Genomic DNA, 23,372 nt, shown 5'->3' on the forward strand with positions numbered 1-23,372 from the left:
ATATTATCAAGTTTTCAACCAATCATTGCTTATGGTCATTTAGGTAAGTTAAAGGTTATATTGTTATATTATTTACAACTATGTAGGAATATGAAACACAAGCTTGTTTTTGTTGTTGATTAGGGCCACGAACGCGAAGGACTGCAGGTTGCCGAGAGGGGTGGACGCCTGAGGCCGCCAGGAGGGTGGGCAGGTCGAATGTTGTGACGCCCAGGGCGGACAGCTGGGAGAGTAGTGCAGTGCGGTGGGAGTAGAAGCGTGGGCAGCGGGGCAGGAAATGCAATAGGAAAGGGCAATAGGGATCAGCAGACAGGCGCAGATGGTGCAAGTCAGCTGCGAGTGTCGTGTGGCCCAGGCGAAGGCTCCGGAGTTGTTATTGTTGTGATGGGTGTGCGAGCCCTCAAGGTCATCAACCTCCCCTTTGTCATGGTAACGGGCTTCCCATTTTCTTCTTCCCTCCCTCACACACAGCTGCTGCCTCCCTCCTCATGTCTTTTAATTATGTCCTCTTTTTCTTGTAGCATAATGGTTTTCCTTTTCTTAGCATCACTGCTGTCACTAAGAAGTTTTCTCTTTGGTGCCATTCAGCAAGATACTAAGAACTTGAGTCAGTAAACGCAGAAGTAGGATAACACTCTTGCCAGGGGCGATGGTGTGGTGGAACTGAGGCAGGGTGTTATTGTATTCAAGCGTGAGGCTGGCGGTGTGGCGGGTAACCACTAGTGACGCCTGGCGGCCAACAATAACAATAAACCCCGCGCTTTACGATTTATAAATTTTTAATTTTCTTAATCTTAAATTGCCTTATAGTGGACTGACGTAACTACGAGTTTGACGTAACTCAAGACCGACCTAACCCGGGACTTTACTGTATGTGTATATATGTATATATATATATATATATATATATATATATATATATATATATATATATATATATATATATATATATATATATATATATACAAATTTGTTCTGGCCTAGCAGTGAAAAGTGGTTTAGTTTTTTTTTTTTTTTTTTTTTTCTTGGACTGCGACACTCCAAGGCAGAACTTCCAAGTAGTAACTCGCCAAGATGAGCTGCTCTGTTGTTTAAAGCTGTTTGAAGAGTTTCTCATAGAGAGCAATAAAGGGCAAAAATAGCAACAAAAAAATAAAGACTTTCTGGGCGGTGAAGCGGCCGCCATGTTTGTTTACAGTTGACAAACGCAGCAAAGGCGGTAGCAAGCTTGTGTGTGACAATGAGCATCGAGAAAAGTTGACAGTCTTAAGAAAGTTGATGGAAAAGTGGTAGTGTGATGCCATCTTTACTGTTGTGTGTACATCCCACCACCCCTTGTACTGCTTATGTACCATTTTTTGTTCCAGATTGTACATTTAAAGTGCTTTCATTCATTGTTTTCTTACCTATTTGGGTTATGTACATGTTTTTTCTCAATTTATAAGGGGTTGGGAGAAGAAATTCTGTGTATCCGGATATTTCGCATATCCACCATGGCCTTGGCTGTTATAATCCAGATACGCGGGTGATTACTGTATATATGCTGTGGTGCAATGGAACAGACCATGCACTTCATGGGCCTCATGCACTTCATGGGCCTCAGAGTTCTCAAGCACACAGGTTCAAATTGGTATAATGTTCGGAAGGGCATCCACTCAGGGTAACAGTTCACAAATCCTCTCTCAGGAGGTACCGTTCTAGCCCTAAAAATAGAGAAAACCCGAAGTAAAACCTTAAAAAAAATGGGCGGAAGGAGAAGATGGGAGTCAGATTGGGGTTGAAAAACTGTGGAGATGTGGTAACAGTGGAAGACTAGCTGTCAAAAAATAGACTGCACCAAAATTGCCACCTTAGAGTGACTGACTATAACACATTTCACTTCCTTGGGAGACATAATGAGGGCCAATTTAATGCAAAATGCAAAAACAGAACAGCACCACAAGAAACACTATTTATGGTCTTGTACTATAAGACCAACATGAGACGCTATCCCATGGCAATGCCAGCAACACTTTTCATTGACCAAGACAAAATTTGTAAAAAATTTGGTTCATCAACTAGTTTGTTCATACACTGGGCAATCATGAACTGAGATTCCACTATATATCATAATTTTTATTAAAAGAGAAAAAAGTTCTGAGATTGAAGGGAAGCAGGTATAGAGGCTGACGTAGTATAAGTTAAGATGGTGCAATCACAATCACTGGTCCTGTCACCCACACCTCAGTCTGCACTTGTCCTGAGAAACCTACATACGTACATTGTCCATTGCGGCTTTGATTATGGTGTTTGTGCCAAGATGTCTCCCAAACAAGAAAAACATAAATGTGTGAATCTAACAGTTATTTCAGTTCTTTAACTCATTATATTACAGTACTTATGTACAATACTTGGTTATGTTACAAAACAATGATTTTACTGAATACCAATATTTATTTAATGTGAATATTTTGAAGCAACAGTCCACCTATCTCTTTTAATCCATTAAATTGAGGGTTGAATATAGAGGGGTTCTTTTCCTTTTGAGGAGCCTAATGTCCAGATACAAAATTGTAGGAGACTGTCCCAACCACTGCTCCAAAAAGGGGAGGGAACATGAGATAACTGGCACACAGGTGGAGTCAACATTGTTTTATCAATAAAAATGTTGACACTAGATTTGGGAAAGAAAATGCATTGGCTAAATCTACAAGAATAAAAGAAATACAGATCCTGTGAATAAATATATATATATATATATATATATATATATATATATATATATATATATATATATATATATATATATATATATATATAACTACATTGAAAACAAGAGACTTAATAACTTAAAACCAATTATCACCACATCATGTTTGCAAAGTTTGGTGGTGCACAGGCATGTATAAGACAAATACTTGGGATCATGTTGATGGGTTGGAGTTGTAGACATTTGCATTGCACAGTCCACATTACATTCGTTTTTTGAATGAATAAGTTGTTTTCTACTTACAGCTCACTATTTACTTCTCAATACAGTATATAATAAGGTGCTTGATTTTCCCAATATCACACATCTCAAGTTTCATCTAAATGCCTAATTTCTCCAGATCTCAAAATTTGTAGTGCATCCTTGCAAATTTCACCATCTATCACAATTAATAAAAAACAAACACAGACCCTCCCTATGTCATTATCGTGTGAATGAGAAATTTTCCTATAAATTCACCACAATCAATAAGGAGCTTAAGTCACCTGTGATGCATATGTCACACACATCAAAACTATATACTTCTGACTGTTGATATTGAGACAGATTTACCCACATGAATACAATAAACTCTAAACTATAACTGAGAGAGAGAGAGAGAGAGAGAGAGAGAGAGAGAGAGAGAGAGAGAGAGAGAGAGAGAGAGAGAGAGAGAGAGAGAGAGAGAGAGAGAGAGAGAGAGAGAGAGAGAGAGAGAGAGAGAGAGAGAGTGAGTGTTACTGAGTGCTGCTAGATTTAGTTCAGTTATGCCCCTTATTCATAACAAGCAGTTCTACTTCTACTGACAGTTATTTGTCAGCTTTCTGAGGTTAGTAGATTCCTTATTCTTTAAGAATTTATAACCTAGAGATGTTGAGAAATTTTCTGTAGAAAATTTATTTTACCACTGTGCAGAATAAAGGAAATCCTAAATATGGGGAGTGATGCAAGTACAGAAGCATTAGGAGAGCCACATCAAAACAACCTTAAGTCATCATGTGATGGTAGAAGTTTCACCAATACTAAGGCTTGACCATGGAAAAATCTCACAGGAGATAGATTTTAAAATTAAGTGGTAGGATGAATGTCAGCAAAAGGAGTGTATATGTGTAAAAACAAATGAAGAGAATTAGCTGAAAAATCTCACCTTCTACAAAGTCACAAGTGTTCTGTTGTAATAGGAGATTTTATAAAACTATATTTTATAAATAATTTCAAATGCTTTTCAGCATTCTGTTTTAAGTTCTGTGCCATCCAATGTGTACAGGAACAGGCCAGTTGTGTGGCAAAATTAGCTTACAAGGTAATAGAATAAGGCACAGCAGCTACATTCAAGGCTTGTGTTCTGAGAAGATGCATTTAAAAAATACTGCACTCTCCAATTTCTAATACATTATGTAACTGATCATAAGCGATCTCTACAGATGAATAATTGTCATGCAGCAAAAATCTAATATTTTTTCTAAAAATAAATAAAAAGCATTGACTAGTTTCCATATGCACTATCTTTCAAGCAGCAGCTCTGAAGGAACAGAGAATGTCTTGCTGTCACCGTTGAAGCTTCTGCATTTGTGGGCGCAATGCATGACAGGCAGCTCCCCATTCACCATCTCACAACATGAAACAGTATCAAAACATTTCACTAATAATCCATTTGACCTTTATATGGCAAGACGTATTCCTTTGTAAGCCTATATAGCAGTGGTGGAGACAGTGCAATACAAACATTGTCTCAAGAGTCTCAAAACATGAAACAGGAGCACTACTCAACATCTCGCCAAGCATTTCTAACCACAACACAGTGAGACTAACAGCAGCACTTCAGGTGTCTTAATAGCCAAACTAATGCTTCAGGATTCAACACTAAGGACAACAGGAATGCATTACAACACTGAATGGGTGTGTAGTATATAATATATGTAATCTGCTACCTTCAAGGTTGAACTTGAGACCCCAGCGCTCCGATTCAAATTGAAGCCAAGTTTTTTCTGCTTCAAGAGAGCGTTGGCCTGATGGGGAAAGAACCATGAGGTAAGAGAGGATAGTGGGTAGCTGGGAATCAGTCTCACTTCCAACTCTCCCTTCTCACTAAAACCACAAAACATGAAAATAAGATCATAGAATTTTTCAGCCTCATATTACCACAAATACAACACTGTTCAGCCAGGAGTCATGACATATCAGTGGAGATATTAACCCCTTCCCAACAGAGGATCTACATGTAGATGTTTCAAAACTGGAACTTTTTGTTGGATTGTTTATATATATAAATGCTTGTCCTGATTTTATCACACTAAGTAGTATGGTCTATATATAGACTACTCCTTACAAGTAACAAAATTCATAAAATAAATCATTTTTTTAGCATCTCAAATACCCAGACTTTGTCAACATTGCCTCTCAGGGCTGGTCACCGGTTGTGCTTTGTTGGTGGCGGATGTGCTACACACATTAGCTAATATTGGAAATTTTTGCACTTTTTCTACTTCCTTTTATTATTAGTCTATCATGTCAGAGAAAGAGCTGTACCACATGCTAGTATGGTTGCCTAAAAAATGAATAGGTACAAAATGAATATTTGAAAAAAAAATACAAAGAAAAGTGGAAATAAATTACATCCAGGTCACAAGTCCTGGATGTGACCACTTCCAAACTTTCATAAAAATATATTGACATATATTATCACCAATCAAATATAAATAACATCTACCTATACACAGGTTCAATTGTTTGCTCAGTTTTGCGACAGAGTCTATATATAGATATCACTCGTTCAGTTTTGTGGCAGTATAAATATACATTTGATTGTTTGTTCAGTTTTACGGCAGAGTCTATATATAGATGTCAATCTGGAATACCCATTTGCAGGGAAACTATAAATAGACATATGGATGAAAGTCAAAAAGAGTAAATAAATAGAGGATTTTTTTATCTATTGGTACACACATCTGACCTGTTGCCAGGAAGGGGTTAATGTTAGGGGTGCTAACTACAACTATTAGTTCTGGACTCACAGCTCTTCAACTCAAACAACTTAACCTGATCATGTGCAATTCCTGAAGGAGAATCTATCAAAGCACTCACAGTTTCTGATGCACAAATAACTCAAGGCTAAATAATCACATTATTCAAATTTCAGCAGAAGCTAATTTTTTTACAATTTAAGTTTGAAATAAATATATAACAGGCACCACAGGATACAGTGAATCACATTTCCCCATCCACAGTATTTCTCTCTGCTCTTTGGTTCACAAGTACATTTGCTATTATTATATTAGAGAATGAGTAGCATGTTCCAGTCAACTACATGAAGACTATGAAGACTGATTTATTATGTTGAAGTAAAATTGCAGCAGACCTAAATTTAATTATTTCTTTTTCCTTAACAATTTTCTTTCGTCAAATTTTTGGTCACCATTCCTGAGTTCCAGATATCATTTAATTACTTTTTACAAAAACCTAACATCTTTTCAGACTTCTACTTTCCAAAAGGAAATCTATAAAAATGATAAGTGTTAGAACTGTTGACAAAATTATTACAAATAAGAAATGAGCCAAATTTTCCTTCACTGCTGAAAGAGAAGACTAAGAGAAGTATGTACACCAACATAAATCATTGGACACCACACTCATACTTACGGGATACTTTGCTCTCTGGTGGGTATCTGAAGGCAAATATCCAGTCCTCTTCCACCTTCAGAATGCGACCCGTGATTCTGGCATAGTATTCATAGTTGGTTCTTCCAAATAGGTTGCTCACTCCAAAGTTATCAATCAGAAACTGCATGATCTGAGTGGCCACCTAGCAGGAAAACAGTCATGAAAGTATAAGGAACAGTAGCATCCTTAACTAAATAATACAGAAAAAAAAAAAAAAAATTCAAAGAATCAATAAACACATCCATACCCAGAAGCCAATGAATTACATTACTTAAACCTCAAGAAGATAAAAGGACATTTAGCCTGGAAATGTCATTAAGTAATGGCCATCTTCAATCTGTAAACTGTGTCTCTTAAGCAGCTCAGTGAAAACTACTGTGCATCTTGAGTGAGGATTTGTGATTGCTTACAGTCTGTGAGAAGTGCATATACATAATTCTTTCTTACATGTCTGCACTGCCTTGAATGTAGTGCCCTATATCACCATTTACCTGCTGGCACCCATGGGAAATAATGATGGTCAGTTATTTGACTGATTTAAGTGATATCCTTCCTTGTGCTACAAGTGCAGGAGAGAAAGCAAGAGAAAGCTAAAATTGAGAAGAAAATGTATTTAAGGATGCAATGAAACTGATGCTCAGCCACAAGAATAAAAAGGAAGGAGAGGAGAATGAGGCAATTACAGGACAGGGTGCTCTGAATAACTGCACACATCAATCAATGATTCTGTATCCAGGGAAGCACCAAGCACAAATGACAGAGTGACAGCTGCTTCCTAACTAACTCCTTGCCCAAGTATGGCACTTCACCTTCCCAAGCTGAACTGGGTTTATAGTATATAAGGAAACAGGTATGTTGCTTCTCTCTGACCTGATATTCAAACCTGACTTCCTCCTTGCTGTGATACCTATGACTACAATGAGCTGCATCTTAAGGTCAAATAAAATATATATGAATGCAACTCTACTTGAATGCAAGTGTAGTACATTCTTATTAACATTCCTGCATATTTGACAGTTTCCCAGGATTAAAGTACTTAAATAAGCAGGAACACAAATGAAGATCCCCACAGTTTACAGATTAATAAAAATAACCATTAGTGATCAATATATCAATAAAATAATATTTCACTTTCATAAGTCAGCACAAATCATGACAAAACTTTACTTTAAATAAAGCAGCAAGCTAAATATCAATGAACCCCAGCTGATGTGATTTATGTAAAAATATAAAAAATAAATAAATAGATAAAAATAAACACACATATATATATATATATATATATATATATATATATATATATATATATATATATATATATATATATATATATATATATATATATATATATATATATATATATATACACACACACACACACACACACACACACACACACACACACACACACACACACACACACTACATATACACACTATAATAATATATGGAGAAAGGATAGAGAGACTAAAGGTGGAGGAGGAGTTATGATTATGACGAAGAAATAAATAAATGTGGATAAGGTTTGGTATGGGAAGAACAACGCAGAAGTGATAAGCATAAGGATAAAAAATGATGGAAAAGAATCAATAATCATGGAGACCTATGTACCTCCTAAAACAAATTCTTGGACATTAAGGAATACGACAATATGATCAAGGATACTTTACAGAGTTTGGAAAGTGTATTATCTGGAAAAAGAAAGGTGATACTAGTAGGAGATTTTAATTGTAAGGAGGTGGATTGGGAAAATCTAGTAAGTGGTGTTGGAGAGGAAGCATGGGGAGAGAGATTTCTTAATCTAATGATGGAAAATATGATGGAACAGAGGGTGAAAGAAAATACTAGATATAGAGGAGATGATGAACCGGCTAGACTGGATTTGGTGTTAACAAGAGAAGTGTACCTATGTGGAGATATACAATGCAAATGTCCTTTGGGAAAGAGTGATCATGTGGTTATGGAAATGCAGATAACAACAACACAGAGAAGGAGAGACGAGACATACAGGAGTGGTAGATTGAATTATAGAAAGATGGACACAGAAAGTTTGAAAAATTATTTCAGAAAATTAGATTGGGAGGAGATGTTACAAATCAGAGAAGTGCAAAAAAAATATGAGATTTTTATGAAATATTATAAAGAAGGAGTTATGAAATTTGTACCAAAGTATAAACCGAGAGAGGAAGGAAGAAAGGATTGGTTTAATGCAACTTGTGTTAAGGCTAAGGAAAAGAGAGATGTGGCTTGGAAAAGATGGAAAAGAGCAGGAATATACTAAATAAGGAGAATTATAGAGTGGCGAGAAATGAGTATGTGAGGGTAAGGAGGAGGAAGAAAGAAAATTTGAAAAAGATATTGTAGACAAGAGTAAGGAACATCCAAAATTGTTTTACAGGTTCATAAATGGTAAACTTAAAAAGAGAGTCCATTGAAAGATTAAAAGGAGAGCAAGGGATAGTAGATGACCCTAAGAATATAGCGGAATTGCTAAATAATAGGTTTCAGCAAGTATTTACTAAAGAAACAATGTTTGTAAAGCCTCAGAATGTACAAGGAAATGTGCACATGGATGACATTAAGATACCTAAAAGGAGTTATATAAAATGTTGGAGGAACTTAAAGATGATAAAGCGATGGGACCAGATGAAGTTTCAGGAAAATTATTGAAGGAGTGTAGAGAAGAATTGATTGATCCATTATATGATATTATAAGGTGCTCATTAGAAACAGGGAAGTACCAGTAGAGTGGAAAAGAGCTGAAGTGGTGCCCATTTATAAGGGAGGCAGTAAGGAAGAGCCTCTTAACTATAGACCTGTGTCTCTAACAAGTGTGGTCGGTAAGATTTGTGAGAGGGTGATAAAGAAATATTGGATACGGTTCCTGGAGGATCATAAGTTATTATCGGATCATCAATTTGGCTTTAGGAAAGGGAGGTCATGTGTAACAAATCTACTGAGCTTTTATTCAAGAGTGGTTGACAAAATACAAGAGAGAGAGGATGGATGGACTGTGTATATTTGGATTTAAAGAAAGCTTTTGACAAGGTACCTCACATGAGACTGCTATGGAAATTAGAGATTTATGGAGGACTGAAAGGAAAAGTGTTAAAGTGGATGGAAAACTACTTGAGATGGAGGGAGATGAGAACGGTAATAAGGGATGCAAAGTCGGACTGGTTGGTGGTGGAGAGTGGAGTCCCACAAGGCTCAGTGCTGGCACCAATACTTTTCCTTGTATATATTAATGACATGCCAGAGGAGTAAACAGTTATATTAATTTGTTTGCGGATGATGCGAAGTTGTGTAGGTGTGTGAAGAGTGAAGAAGATTGTGAAATTTTACAGGCAGATCTGGATAAGATTTGGGAGTGGAGCAAGAGGTGGGAAATGGAATTTAATCTGAGCAAAAGTCATGTGATGGAGATGGGGAAGAGTGGAAGACGGCCAAGAGGGTCATATAAGATGGGTGAAGAAATAGTGTTGAATAAGGTGGAAAAGGAAAAGGACTTGGGAGTGATAATACAAGACCATGGGCAGTTTGAGGCTCATATTGATAAGATGTTTGGAGAAACGTATAATTTGATAAAAATATTGGATTAGCCTTCCATTATATGGATAAAGATATGATGAAGAAATTAATTAGTACGGTAATTAGACCAAGATTGGAATATGCTGGTGTGGTTTGGTCCCCTTATAAAAAGAAGCATATAAGGAAATTGGAGAGATTGCAGAGAATGGCAACAAAAATGGTTCTGGAATTGGCAGAAATGACCTATGAGGAGAGATTAAAAGAAATGAATTTGGAACAAAGAAGAGAAAGAGATTTAATACAGGTTTATAAACTGTTGAACAGACTGGATGAAGTGGATAATGAGCAAATGATGTTGAGAGAGGAAAACTTAAATAGAACTACGAGATCGCAAAGTAAAAAGATAGCCAAGGGAATATGCTTGAAGGATGTGAAGAAATATAGTTTCCCACAAAGATGTGTGGAGGTGTGGAATGGTTTGAGTGAGGAGGTGGTGCCAGCGAGGAGTGTGCATAGTTTTAAAGGAAAGTTGGATGTGTGTAGATATGGAGACGGGGCCACACGAGTATGATACCCAGGCCCTGTAAAATTACAACTAGGTGAATACAACTAGGTGAATACACACAATGGGACCGGATGAAGTCTCAGGCAGAATACTGAAAGAACGTAGGGAAGAACTAGCAAGTCCTATATACAACATCATAAAATGCTCAATAGAAAATGGAACAGTGCCAGTAAAATGGAAAAGAACTGAGGTGGTTCCCATATATAAGAGTGGAAGGAAAGAAGAACCTTTAAATTACAGACCGGTATCACTAACTAGTGTAATATGCAAGATGTGTGAAAGAATAATAAAGAAACAATGGATCGAGTTCCTTGAAGACAACAAATTAATATCAAATAGCCAATTTGGTTTTAGAAAAGGACGGTCTTGTGTAACTAATTTATTGAGTTTCTATTCTAGAATAGTTGATAGAGTACAAGAGAGAGGGATGGGTTGACTGCATCTACTTGGATTTAAAAAAGGCGTTTGACAAAGTGCCACACGCAAGATTACTGTGGAAGTTAGAGGAGAAGGGTGGCTTAAAAGGAAGCACATTGAGATGGATAGAAAATTATTTGAGGGGGAGAGAAATAAGGACGGTAGTTAAAGATATGAAGTCCAAGTGGAGAGCAGTACAAAGCGGAGTGCCACAGGGATCAGTATTGGCACCAATACTTTTCCTCATTTATATTAACGACATGCCAGAAGGAGTGAACAGCTACATAAATTTGTTTGCGGATGATACGAAACTGTGCAGAGTTATAAAGCAAAAGGAGGATTGTGAAATACTGCAAGAAGACCTAAATAAGATCTGGGAATGGAGTAAGAAGTGGGAAATGGAATTCAATGTGAACAAAAGCCATGTCATGGAAATGGGAAAGAGTGAAAGACGACCTGTGGGAATCTATAAGATGGGAGATGGTGTAGAACTGGAGAAAGTAAAAAAGGAAAAGGACTTAGGAGTGACGATGGAAGAAAACAATCAACCAGTAAGCCATATTGATAGAATTTTAGAGAAACATATAATTTGCTGAGGAATATTGGAGTAGCATTTCACTACATGGACAAAGAAATGATGAAGAAATTGATAAATACTATAATAAGACCTAGATTGGAATATGCAGGAGTAGTGTGGACCCCTCATAAAAAGAAACACATAAGAAAATTGGAGAGGCTACAAAAATGGCTACAAGAATGGTCCCAGAACTTGAAGGGATGACATATGAGGAGAGACTAAAGACTATGGATCTACCAACCTTGGAACAAAGAAGGGAGAGAGGAGACCTGATACAAGTCTATAAATTGATCAACGGAATGGACCAAGTGGATAATGAGAAACTGATCTTGAGAGAAGAATATGACATCCAAGCACAAGATCGCATAGTAAAAAGCTGAGAAAGGGAAGATGTCTGAGAGATATTAAAAAATACAGTTTCCCGCAGAGATGTATTGAGACGTGGAACAGTTTAGATGAAGAAGTAGTGTCTGCAAAGAGTGTGCACACTTTTAAAGTAAGATTGGATAAGTGTAGATATGGAGACGGGGCCACACGAGCATAAAGCCCAGGCCCTGTAAAACTACAACTAGGTAAATACAACTAGGTAAATACAGCTGACAACAACAAAAATGGCGTCCAAGCAAACTAGAGACTTCGAAGGTTTTATTACTACGCCAAAAGGACTGCAGAAACTTGACTTAGATGCAAGAATCCAGGCGCTGGAGAGTAAGTTCCTAAGCATTTTGTCAATAGAAGAAAAACTGGATAGAGTTCTAGCCGAGAATGATTAATTTAAAAAAGAGATCTACTTGTTAACGCTAGAGAATAAAGAGCTGTTGAAGGAAAAAGTAGAGATGGAGAAAGAAAACCAACAACTAAGGAAACAATGCGAAGAAATGAAGGCTAAACTCATGGAAATGGAGATAAAAATATCCGAAGGGGACTTGAAGAAAGAGGAATGTCTTAATCTAATTGACACTAAAATGAAAGAAGTGAATCATGAACATCTGAAGGTGCAAAGGTCGTTTAGGGAGATAGTAAAAAAGCAGGAAGAGGAAAATAAAGGGATTACGAGAGGAAATGGTAAAGGCACTAAAGGAAAATGAGTATGTGGTGAGAGATATCGCTGAAAAGAAAAAATGTGTGATCATAATAGGATTGCGGGAGGAAACTAACAGGAACTGGCAGGACAGGAGGGATAAGGAAAATGACAAGATTAAGTCTTTACTGAACAAGATCTCTGTGGAAGAAGAGGACCTATATGCTGAGGTAGAAGAAAGTGTGAGATTGGGAGCTTTTGAGGAAGGCAAGAATAGACCATTAAAATTTAAATTAAAGTCTCAGGTGGCAGCGGAGGCCTTGTTGAGGAGGGCTTGGAAACTTAAGGACTCTGAGGAAACCAAAACAATTTACATAAGAAGAAATATGTCACAAGATGAGAGAATGAAGATGAAGGAGCTAGTATCTGAAGTGAAGGAGAGGAATGACGAAAGAACAGAGGAGGAAAAGATCAAGTTTTTTTGGAGAATGAGAAATGGGAGGCTAAGGAAGTGGTGGATAAAACAGACGGAATAGGCATTACATGGAAGAACGAGACTAGGAATGGAATAAAAGTGACTTACACGAACATAGATGGATTTCTGTCTAAGAGGCTAGAATGTATGGATTACCTAAGAAATAACGAACCGGACATAATGTGTGTAGTGGAAACAAAGCTAAGGCCCGAAATAAAGCTAGACTGGTTTGTTGTAAAACACTACAAAGTATGGAGAAATGATAGAAAAAATAAAGGTGGTGGTGGTATAATGGTTCTTACTAAGGATGATCTGATACTGAAGGAGGTGAACTATAGTAAGAGAAATGAGGAAGTGATAAGTATGCTTATAACAGATGGCAAGAGGGACATTAATATTATAACAGTGTACATACCACCCAGAACCAGTGTTTGGGAATATGAACAGTACCAAATGGTGATGAGAAATACTCTAGACAGAATGAAGCAAGAACTCAACAGAAAGGATAGAGTGATGATAGTTGGAGACTTTAATTGCAAAGAAATAGTGTGGGAAGACTACGAAGTGGTGAAAGGTGGTGAGTGGGCAGAAGAATTGTTAAAGGTAGCAACAAATAACTTGATGGCACAGTGGGTGAGATCACCAACAAGGTGCGGGGGACAGGATGTTGCAGCAAGGTTGGATGTGGTATTTACCAGGGGAATCTCTCTAAAAGAGGAAATTGAACATGAAAGTCTCTAGAGGAAAAGCGATCATGATGTCCTAAGCTTTGAGCTGGATACAGAATTAAGCACGAATAAGATTGTGGAACGCAGGGAGGAAAAATTAAATTATACTAGGGCAAATTATAACCATATAAGGGAGTTCTTTAATGAAATTGACTGGTCCGTGGTATACCAGGAAAGAGATATGCAATTGAAGTACGATAAATTTATGGATTTGTATAACTCTGCTGTGAAAAAATTTGTGACATATTACAGGAAGGGGACTTTAAATAATATACAGTGGTTTAATAGAAATTGTGCAGAAGCAAAAAAGAACAAAGAAAAGGCATGGAAGAAACTTAAGAAAAGCAGTTATGTATTATCAAGGGAAGGCTACAAAACAACAAGGAATAGATATGTTGAAGTAAGGAGAACAGCACAGAAGGAATATGAACAGAGGATGGTGGAAAACTGTGATAGTGAACCAAAAATGTTTTACAAATTCATAAATGGAAAACTAAATAAAAGGGAGGCAATAGAAAAGGTAAAAAACGGGGAAGAAGTATATGAAGATGCTGGAGAGATAGCTGAAATTTTGAACGACAACTTTTGCAAAGTGTTTACAAAGGAGGAGCATTTTATGGGAGGAAGGCCTACAGAAATAAAGCAAATGCAGGACATCATGGTTACTAAGGAAGACGTAAGGAAAATTATAAGCAATCTGGATATTAATAAATCAATGGGACCTGATGGCATATCTGGGAGGTTGCTAAAAGAATGTAAGGATCAATTGTTGAACTCCATATTTGATATTGTGGATACCTCCATACGAACAGGATTAGTCCCGAAAGAGTGGAAAAGAGGTGACATTGTGCCTATATATAAGAATGGTAGTAGAATGGAACCGCTAAATTATAGACCAGTATCGTTGACTAGTATGTGAAGAAGTAATTAAAGCTAAGTGGAGTGAGTATCTAGAAAGTGAAAACATTCTGAGTGAAAGGCAGTTTGGTTTCAGAAAAGGAAGATCGTGTGTATCCAATTTATTATGTTTTTATTCAAGAGTGACTGACATACTGCAACATAGAGAGGGATGGGTGGATGCTATCTACCTGGACTTGAGAAAGGCCTTTGATAAAGTACCACACAATAGACTGATGTGGAAACTAAAGATGACTGGAGGAGTAAATGATAAACTAGCATAATGGATGGAAAATTACTTAATGGGAAGAGAAATGAGAACAGTGGTGAGAGGAAAGAAGTCCGAGTGGAAGAGGGTAACCAGTGGAGTTCCACAAGGGTCAGTGCTGGGTCCCATCATGTTTTTGATTTATGTTAATGATATGCCAGTAGGAATTGACAGTTATATGAACATGTTTGCGGGACGATACTAAAATTATGAGGAGAGTAAAGAATGTAGAAGATTGTAACAAGTTACAGGAAGATCTTGATAAAATATATGAGTGGAGTAAAGAGTGGCAGATGGAATTTAATATAGACAAGACCCATGTTATGAAAATGGGAAGAAGTAGATACAGACCAAAATGGGATTACAGACTGGGTGATGAGAAAATTAAAGAGACCAATGAGGAGAAAGACTTAGGAGTAACCATGCAAAACACTTTGTCACCGGAGAAACACATTAACAAGATTTTTGGGAAAACATACAACATGCTTCAAAATATTGGCCTTGCATTCCACTACCTAAATGAAGGAATGATGAAGAAGATATTATGCACCTTAATAAGACCCCAGCTAGAATATGCAGCATGTGTCTGGTCACCGCATATGAAGAAAAATGTGAAGAAGGTAGAGAGGGTACAAAGGCTGGCAACAAGGATGGTACCAGGACTCAGGGAGTCAGACTATGAGGAAAGACTGAGGAAGCTGGGGCTGACCACATTAGAAGAGAGAAGAACAAGAGGAGACATGATAACTATGTATAAATTGATGAACAAGATTGACATACTGGATAGTGTGTTGATAAAGGTGACCACAAGTAATTATCTCCGAGGACATGGAAAAAAGCTAATAAAGGACATCTGTCTAAATGACGTGAGAAAATACAGTTTCCCGCATCATAGCATTGATAAGTGGAATAAACTGAGCAGTCATGTCGTTGACGCGGTGTATGTCAATCAGATGAAAGAGAGATATGACAGGAATGGACAAGGAGACAGGACACAGAGAGCTTAGCTCGGGCCCTGTAATACACAAATAGGTAAATACACACACTCAACCCTCTGCTATTGCACCTAATTGGTGCATCTATCACTGCATGATAGCTGAAATAACGTTAGCTGAAGTGAAAAACCTATGCTAATAATTAAAACTAACACTAAAACCTCCAAGCAATCATTTTTTGGTCACTTTTTACACCATATAATGAATAGTAGTCAATTCTCAATTGATTGAAGTTTCAATAACACGATTTCAATTTACCATGAGTTTATTTTTAAGGAGACACAATTAAATAAATAATGCAATGTAATTCAATGCAAGTTAACTTGACAATGATGTCATGTGCACCCATGTTATTTGTGCTGGGAACCACACTGGCACGAGATTCAAGAAACTTAACATTGAGTGGAGCAACTTCCAGCCACGAAATGGTATCCATGAACACATAGGGAGACATTGTTGCCATGGTAAAACCACCTCCTGAAATGTTACTGTCTCATATATATATATATATATATATATATATATATATATATATATATATATATATATATATATATATATATATATATATAGTAAGTCCTCTTTATACGGTACAGTAATACTAATGAAATAGCGCGGTATTTCATTAGTAATTCACTATCACTCAGTGCCACGGAGTTGAGGTTATCTTCGTGGCATGAGCGTATATGAATACTAAGATATGATATCCATTATAGCAGGCAATAGAGGAGTGAAAACATAAACATTATGATGAAAGTAACACACAGGCAAAGGGGTCACAAGAAGAAGAAGAAGAAGCGGCCGAGTGGCCGTGAGTCTCCCGCTTCGTCTGTAGCTCATCTCATCTCTGCTTTATTTTTTGGTATTCCATGTAAAATTTCACTTTATGCATTACAAAACAATCCTTTCTTGGAGGCAAGGTTTGTAAAAAGCTAATAGAAATGTTGTTTTGTGAACATAAATGCATATATAAGACAGTAACACCACCTCGAGAGGTGGTGTTCCCAGCAACCTCAGAGCAACCTGATAGTAACCTTGTCACCGTCCCTCCAGGCGTTCATGGATGCCATTTCGCTGCAAGAGGTTGCTCTGACGTTGTTAAAGAATCTTGGATCCGGCCCCAGGAGCGCTAGAGACAGAGGCGGGGAGCCAACCAATCACAGCGAAGCTACCGCGTTCAGTCCCTCACCCAGCAAATTCAAACCCAGAAAATTCGCTAAAACGGATGTGGTTGTACGTTATACGGTCTTTTTGGTCTAACTTTATATAGTACGTTAAACCGGAAATTCATTAAACGAACGTTCGTTAAGCGGAGTATTACTGTACTTTGTTATCCGATAAATTCACACTTACGGTGTTTGGTAATTACTACACTTGATTCTAGTTATGGTAAGAAAAATTCACAGATACGGTATCCACTCATGTTTTGTTTATACCGTACCATAGCGCCACAACGCTGCGCAGCCACCACAATAACAATCAGTCTATTCCCGCGTTTCCTACTGAACACAAGTGAAATCCTTACGGCGTTTTTTTGTGTATATTATGAGTAAGGGCTGAAATCCCTACTGTCCCTTAGCCTACAAAACTTGGGACACGTCAATAGACGTTCATCACGCAAGTCTCACAGCACGTCGATAGACATTTAGGCGTTTTTGGGCTATATTTTGGCTATTTTCTTCCTGTTTTCTTTGTTGTTGAGCTGGCATAATTCATCAGGAGTAAACATATGCTATACGTCACTGTGTCACCAACTCCCAAGATGGATGGTGGAAACGACAGTGATTTCATGGTGTCCAATTCCACCACCTCTCCCGCACGCCTTAGTAATACTTACTATTGATAATAAAAGAGAGAGAGAGAGAGAGAGAGAGAGAGAGAGAGAGAGAGAGAGAGAGAGAGAGAGAGAGAGAGAGAGAGAGAGAGAGAATACAAGGGGCTTGTTTTCTATCACTCTAGCTAAGGCCGCTGGACCTGATCAGACACAAGGCCACGTGCACTAATGATACCATCTCATTTAGCCTGTGATATTTTGGTAACCGCAGCATCTAGAGACTTCTGTTTTTTTGCATTGCAAAGAGGAAGAGTTGCTTGTGGGCAGAACACAATTTGTACTCACTCGTTTATTGAATTTCCAAGTTTAATCAGTATGTGAATACAGGCTATTTATTTTGTGTGCCGAGTTAGCACGAGCGAAAACTCCCATCCCCGAGTTTTAGGGGTTAGCCTCGGGAGGGACATCAAATGATAGAATACGTGGCGAGTGAAAAGTAAATAAAAACATTTTGTTTATTTCTTTTGAGCAGTACTTCACATTTTTTTTTATATGACTGTTTTCATGTATTTTCATGTCTGTAGCAGTGACTTTTGACGTGCTGGAACACATCCCCTATTATTACATGTTATAATGAGTTCGATATACAGTAATTTCAATTTGCGATAAGGTTTTCAGGAATGGATATGTACCGTATAACGAGGACTTACTGTGTGTGTGTGTGTGTGTGTGTGTGTGTGTGTGTGTGTGTGTGTGTGTGTGTGTGTGTGTGTATATATATATATATATATATATATATATATATATATATATATATATATATATATATATATATATATATATATATATATTCACAAAACATTTCAATTAGCTATTTACAAGCCTTACCACCAAGAAAGAATTGTTTTGTGATGCACAAAGTAAAATCTTGCATCTTACATGGATTAAGAAAATGGCATGAAACTTTTAGAAAAACCAAAAACAAAAGAAAAGTCCCTGACTCCAGGAAGGCTGATTTTGAGGGCTTAAGGGAGTATTTACAAATCGCTTGGCAGGGGCAAGGCAGATTTAGTCAGGTAGAAGGAAGGGGAGAGCAGAGAAGGGGGGGAGATGCGAAGTAGGAGTGGGACGGAGAGAGAGTGAGGCGGAGAGGGGAGCTGGATTAGAACATGAGAGAAACCCCGGTCAGCTGAGGATTGGTGAGATGTATACCGACTTCCTGAGTTATTTTAAAATAAGTGACGGTCAGTTAGCCAACATTTCATATAGAACAATAAAATCACGAAACAACAATCCTAAGTGGATGACAGAAAGATTAAAATGATGTATAGGGCAAAAAAAGAATATATATAAGGGGCTAAAGGCAGGAGATGAGGCTATAAGGCCACTATACCATGAATTACTAAGAAAAGTGAAGCGGTTAACGAGGAAATCTAAAAGTGAATATGAGTTGAGGGTAGCCAACCAAGCAAAGACGGAACCCAAGGGATTTTTCAGTTATACAAGACGAAGAGTAGAGAAGAATTAGGTCCATTAAAGACAACAAATGAGGAAATGGCTAGTTCAGCGGAAGAGATTAGTAGAATTATGAACGAGTATTTTTTAACTGTCTTCACCCAGGAGAACACACAGGAAATTCCAGATAGCGAGGAGGTATTTAGGGCAGAAGATAGTGAAAGGCTGACAAATATTCATATAACTAAGGCAACGGTAGAACAGGAGATAGATAAACTAAAGAAATTCAAGTCACTGGGACTTGATGAAGTATATCCAAGGATTCTAAAGGAATGCAAGGAAGTAGTCAGCGAGCCTCTAGCAGTACTTTTTAGGATGTCATTGGAGTCAGGTGAGGTACCTACAATGTGGAAAGAAGCTAATGTGGTTCCCATATTTAATAAAGGGGATAAAACCATAACATCTAATTAAAGGCCTGTCAGCTTAACTTCAGTAGTGGGTAAATTAATGGAATCAATAATAGCAAAAAACATTAAGGAACACCTAGACCAACATGGCTTGATAAATCACACACAACATGGATTTATGAAGGGGAAGTCGTGTCTTACAAACTTGTTGAGCTTTTATAATAAGGTTTATGAGGAGGCAGATAAAGGTGATAATTATGACATTCTATACTTAGATTTCAGTAAAGCCTTTGACAAGGTACCTCACCAGAGGCTGTTAAAAAAGGTTAAAGCACACGGTATAGAAGGTAGAATATTAGGCTGGATTAAACGTGGTTAGACGACAGGCAACAAAGGGTAGTAATTAATGGATCTAATTCCGAGTGGGGAGAAGTAGTTAGTGGGGTGCCACAGGGCTCAGTTTTAGGGCCATTCTTATTTCTAATATATATCAACGACTTGGATAGTGGAATTAATAGTGATATCAGTAAATTTGTGGACGACACAAAGATAGGTAGATTAATTAGGTCCAATTCAGATGCCAAGGCTTTGCAGGATGACTTGGATAGGATGAAAGAATGGACAGATAGATGGCTAATGCAGTTCAATATTAACAAGTGCAGGGTACTGAGCGTAGGTAGAGACAATCCAAGCAATAGGTACACGATAGATAATGTGGCACTAGGAAGTTCCAAGTATGAGAAAGATTTAGGAGTCATAGTTAGCTCTGATCTCGGTACAAGGAAGCAATGTATAGAGACCAGAAATAAGGTGAATAGGGTTAATATTTAGAAGTGTTAAAAGCAGGAGTCCTGAAGTAATACTAAAATTATACTTGGCACTGGTCAGGCCACATCTTGAATAAATGGTACAATTCTGGTCCCCACATTACAGGAAGGACATAGCTCTGTTGGAGTCAGTACAAAGGAGGATAACTAAAAAGATACAGGGAATGAGGGATATTCCCTATGAAGAGACTGAAAAAACTTAATCTCCATTCCTTAGAGAGACGTAGGTCAAGAGGAGACCTGATAGAAGTATTTAAGTGGTATAAAAGTTTTAACAGAGGGAACATGAATGTAGTTCTTAGGATCAGTAGCAGGGAAAGAACCAGTAATAATGGGTTTAAACTTGAAAAATTCAAGTTTAGGAAAGAAATGGGAAGAAACTGGTTTTCAAACAGAGTGGTTGATGAGTGGAATGGTCTCAGTGGTCATGTGGTCAGAGCTGAGCCAATAGGGAGCTTTAAAAGATGGTTAGATAAATTCATGGATGGGAAAGATAGATGGAATTAGGTAGATTAAGCACACTGAGACTGCCTCGTATATGCCTGGCGGCCTCTTGCAGCTTCCCTCTTTTCTTATGTTCTTATGTAAACAAAACAGATGAGGATTGAGGCATTTTTTATATATTTTTTTATTTATACCATGTGGGCTTTTCACGGGAATTTATGGGCTAAAGGGGGTACTTTTTTTCGGGTACCTCCTATCTCAAAGCCCACCCACTAGGAAACCGTTGCCCCGAGTGAGGAAGCCCAACCTACACTCGGACCGTGGACAGGATTCGAACCCGTGCGCTTGGAGACCCCTCGGATCCCAAAGCACGCATGGTTCCACTGTACCACTGATCAGAGATGGCTGCTTCATTTTCTTCTGGCCCTTTTTAACTTGTGTGTTGCTTTCACAACAATAATTGTGTTTCCGCTCCTCTATTGCCTGATGTAACGGATATCATACCTTTATATTCACATACAATCATGCCATGAGGATCACCTTTGACTCCGTGGCACTAAGTGATTGTTCAGGGACACTTTTCCTTCCTTCCTTGGGAAGGAACAGAGTGTCTCTGAACTATCACTCAGTGCCATGGAGTCAAGGTGATCCTCATGGCATGATTGTATATGAATACAAAGGTATGATATATATTATATCAGGCAATGAAGGAGCGGAAACAGAAATATTGTGGCGAAAGCAACACACAAGTTAAAGGGGATCACAAGAAATAGAAGAAGCAGTCAGAGGACACATGCCTCCTCATCTGTTTTGTCTTCCGTGTTCCCTGCAAAATTTCACTTTGTGCATCACAAAACAATCCTTTATTGGTGGTAAGACTAGTAAAAAAAACTAACAGAAATGTTTTGTGACCATAAATGTATAAGACTTGTAAAAAACTAATAGAAATATTGTTTTGTGAACATAAATGTATAAATGAGACCTCACTTCTCAGTCTGGAGCTAACCTGCACTGTGAATGGATTGTTTTCTCTGTATTTTCACCTAGTACCCTCTACTATGAAGTGTCTGTCAATCTCCTCATAGGAAAGTGATTCCAAGAAATCAAGGAAAACTGTGACCACAGAAAAGAAGTTGGAAGTGTTAGATTGCTATGCTAGGGGACAAAAGACCTTGGTGATTGTCTGTGATTGTCCATTCGAAGGGACTGAGGGAGGGTATGTTTCTTACCATCACAGCTAATAAAATCACATGTTTTTTCATTGTTTCTGTGACCTATAAACCTATAAACCTATAAATAGTTTTTTTTTAGGGTTTGAGTAACAAAATCCCAAAAATAAACACACTTTCCCAGTGGCCATGAATGTAACCCCTGCATTAGTATTGTTTTCTATGGGGAAATTGTCTGAATAAAGCAATTTTGAATAACATGATGTCTCCAGGAACATAACTCTCACGTTAATTAAGAGTTGACTGTAACAACATACATTTCAAAGCATTATATTTATGTAGCATATTTGAAGGCATGTAGGACACATGGGTATGCAAGACCCACACCCATTTCAGCAAGTCAAATTCAGGATAAAAAGTTTCTGGTGTATTTAAGCATATACTGTTAAAAGGAATTTAGCAGCACATTACACAAGTAGAAAATATTTCTTTCCTTGTGCTCTTCAGTTGGTCTTCTTGACCAACCATAGGTGGTGGCCTTACAGCCCTGGTTGCTACTCTTATGCTGTGCACCTTAGCATAATCTACCACTTGCAGTTTGCAGAAGATTGTGTACGTTGATCTTTTTCCTCCTGCTGTCATAACAGTGAGGGTGTTGATGTGTTTTGTTAACTCTAGTGGTTAGCATCTCCAGCCGCAAACTGACACGTGTTAACCCACCTTTATGATCATGAATTTGCTGTTACTCCTAACCGCTACATGGAATTGAGTTAGAGTGTCGATCAGCTGATATTTATAAAAATGCATCACAGCCTCATAGGTTAGAAACAATGGTGCCTTGCAATAACAAACACTTTGGTGGTGAGGGAATTGTCCGTTACCACGAACTGTCCGTTACTGAGACCTGTTTGTCTGTGAGACCCTTAAACACCCCCATGTTTTGTTTACATCACTATGATTTAGCCATCACTGTTGGCACCAGGCTGATGAAACACTGCTCATTATGTCACTTACAAGAAGATAAGCTAGTTCTCTTCATAATAAAATACCCTTAGTCAAAAAAAGAAAGAAATGAAATTGTAGACCTCCAAAGATTAATACATGAAGATAAAAATTAAGTGATTGGAGACTTTGAGTCTGCAGTTGTCTGTCGTCTGCACATTTGTCAGTCACTTCGCAGTGACTCTCTCTCTCTCACTCTCTCTCACTCTGTCAGTGTGGAAGTTTCATCATCCTCGCTTGCCCAACAACATTCAAACAAAAAGCAGTTCATACCAGCAGGCCTCTCTCTCTCTCTGTCTGTATGGCAGTGTTATTATCCTCGCTTGCCCAACAACATTCAAACAAGCATTTCACTTTGACAAGCTGCAGATCCAACCAGTTAGAAACCACAAATCACCATGAGTGTCACTCTAATTACCCCACAGGCAAGCA

At 37.8% G+C, this 23,372-nt stretch overlaps 1 protein-coding gene across 7 annotated transcripts in view; it reads right to left on the reverse strand.

Annotated features, from left to right (window-relative positions):
* Nucleotides 1-2,798: 2,798 nt before the first annotated feature.
* The window catches only part of LOC123498661 (rho GTPase-activating protein 20-like), a 190,534-nt gene continuing 169,960 nt past the window's right edge, over nucleotides 2,799-23,372 (reverse strand). For 4 of the 7 annotated variants that reach the window (XM_045245983.1, XM_045245979.1, XM_045245980.1 and 1 more), the window contains 2 exons: nucleotides 6,368-6,530; nucleotides 2,799-4,737 (listed from right to left, as the gene is read on the reverse strand). In XM_045245983.1, coding sequence (XP_045101918.1) covers nucleotides 4,592-4,737; nucleotides 6,368-6,530 — 309 coding nt within the window. In that variant the 3' untranslated portion in view covers nucleotides 2,799-4,591. Of the gene's footprint in view, nucleotides 4,738-5,640; nucleotides 6,531-23,372 lie in introns of those variants that run through there. The other 3 variants (XM_045245982.1, XM_045245984.1, XM_045245985.1) reach the window with 3 other exon arrangements.

The sequence above is a fragment of the Portunus trituberculatus genome, chromosome 48 (assembly GCF_017591435.1).
Source record: "Portunus trituberculatus isolate SZX2019 chromosome 48, ASM1759143v1, whole genome shotgun sequence".
Lineage (NCBI taxonomy): Eukaryota > Metazoa > Arthropoda > Malacostraca > Decapoda > Portunidae > Portunus > Portunus trituberculatus.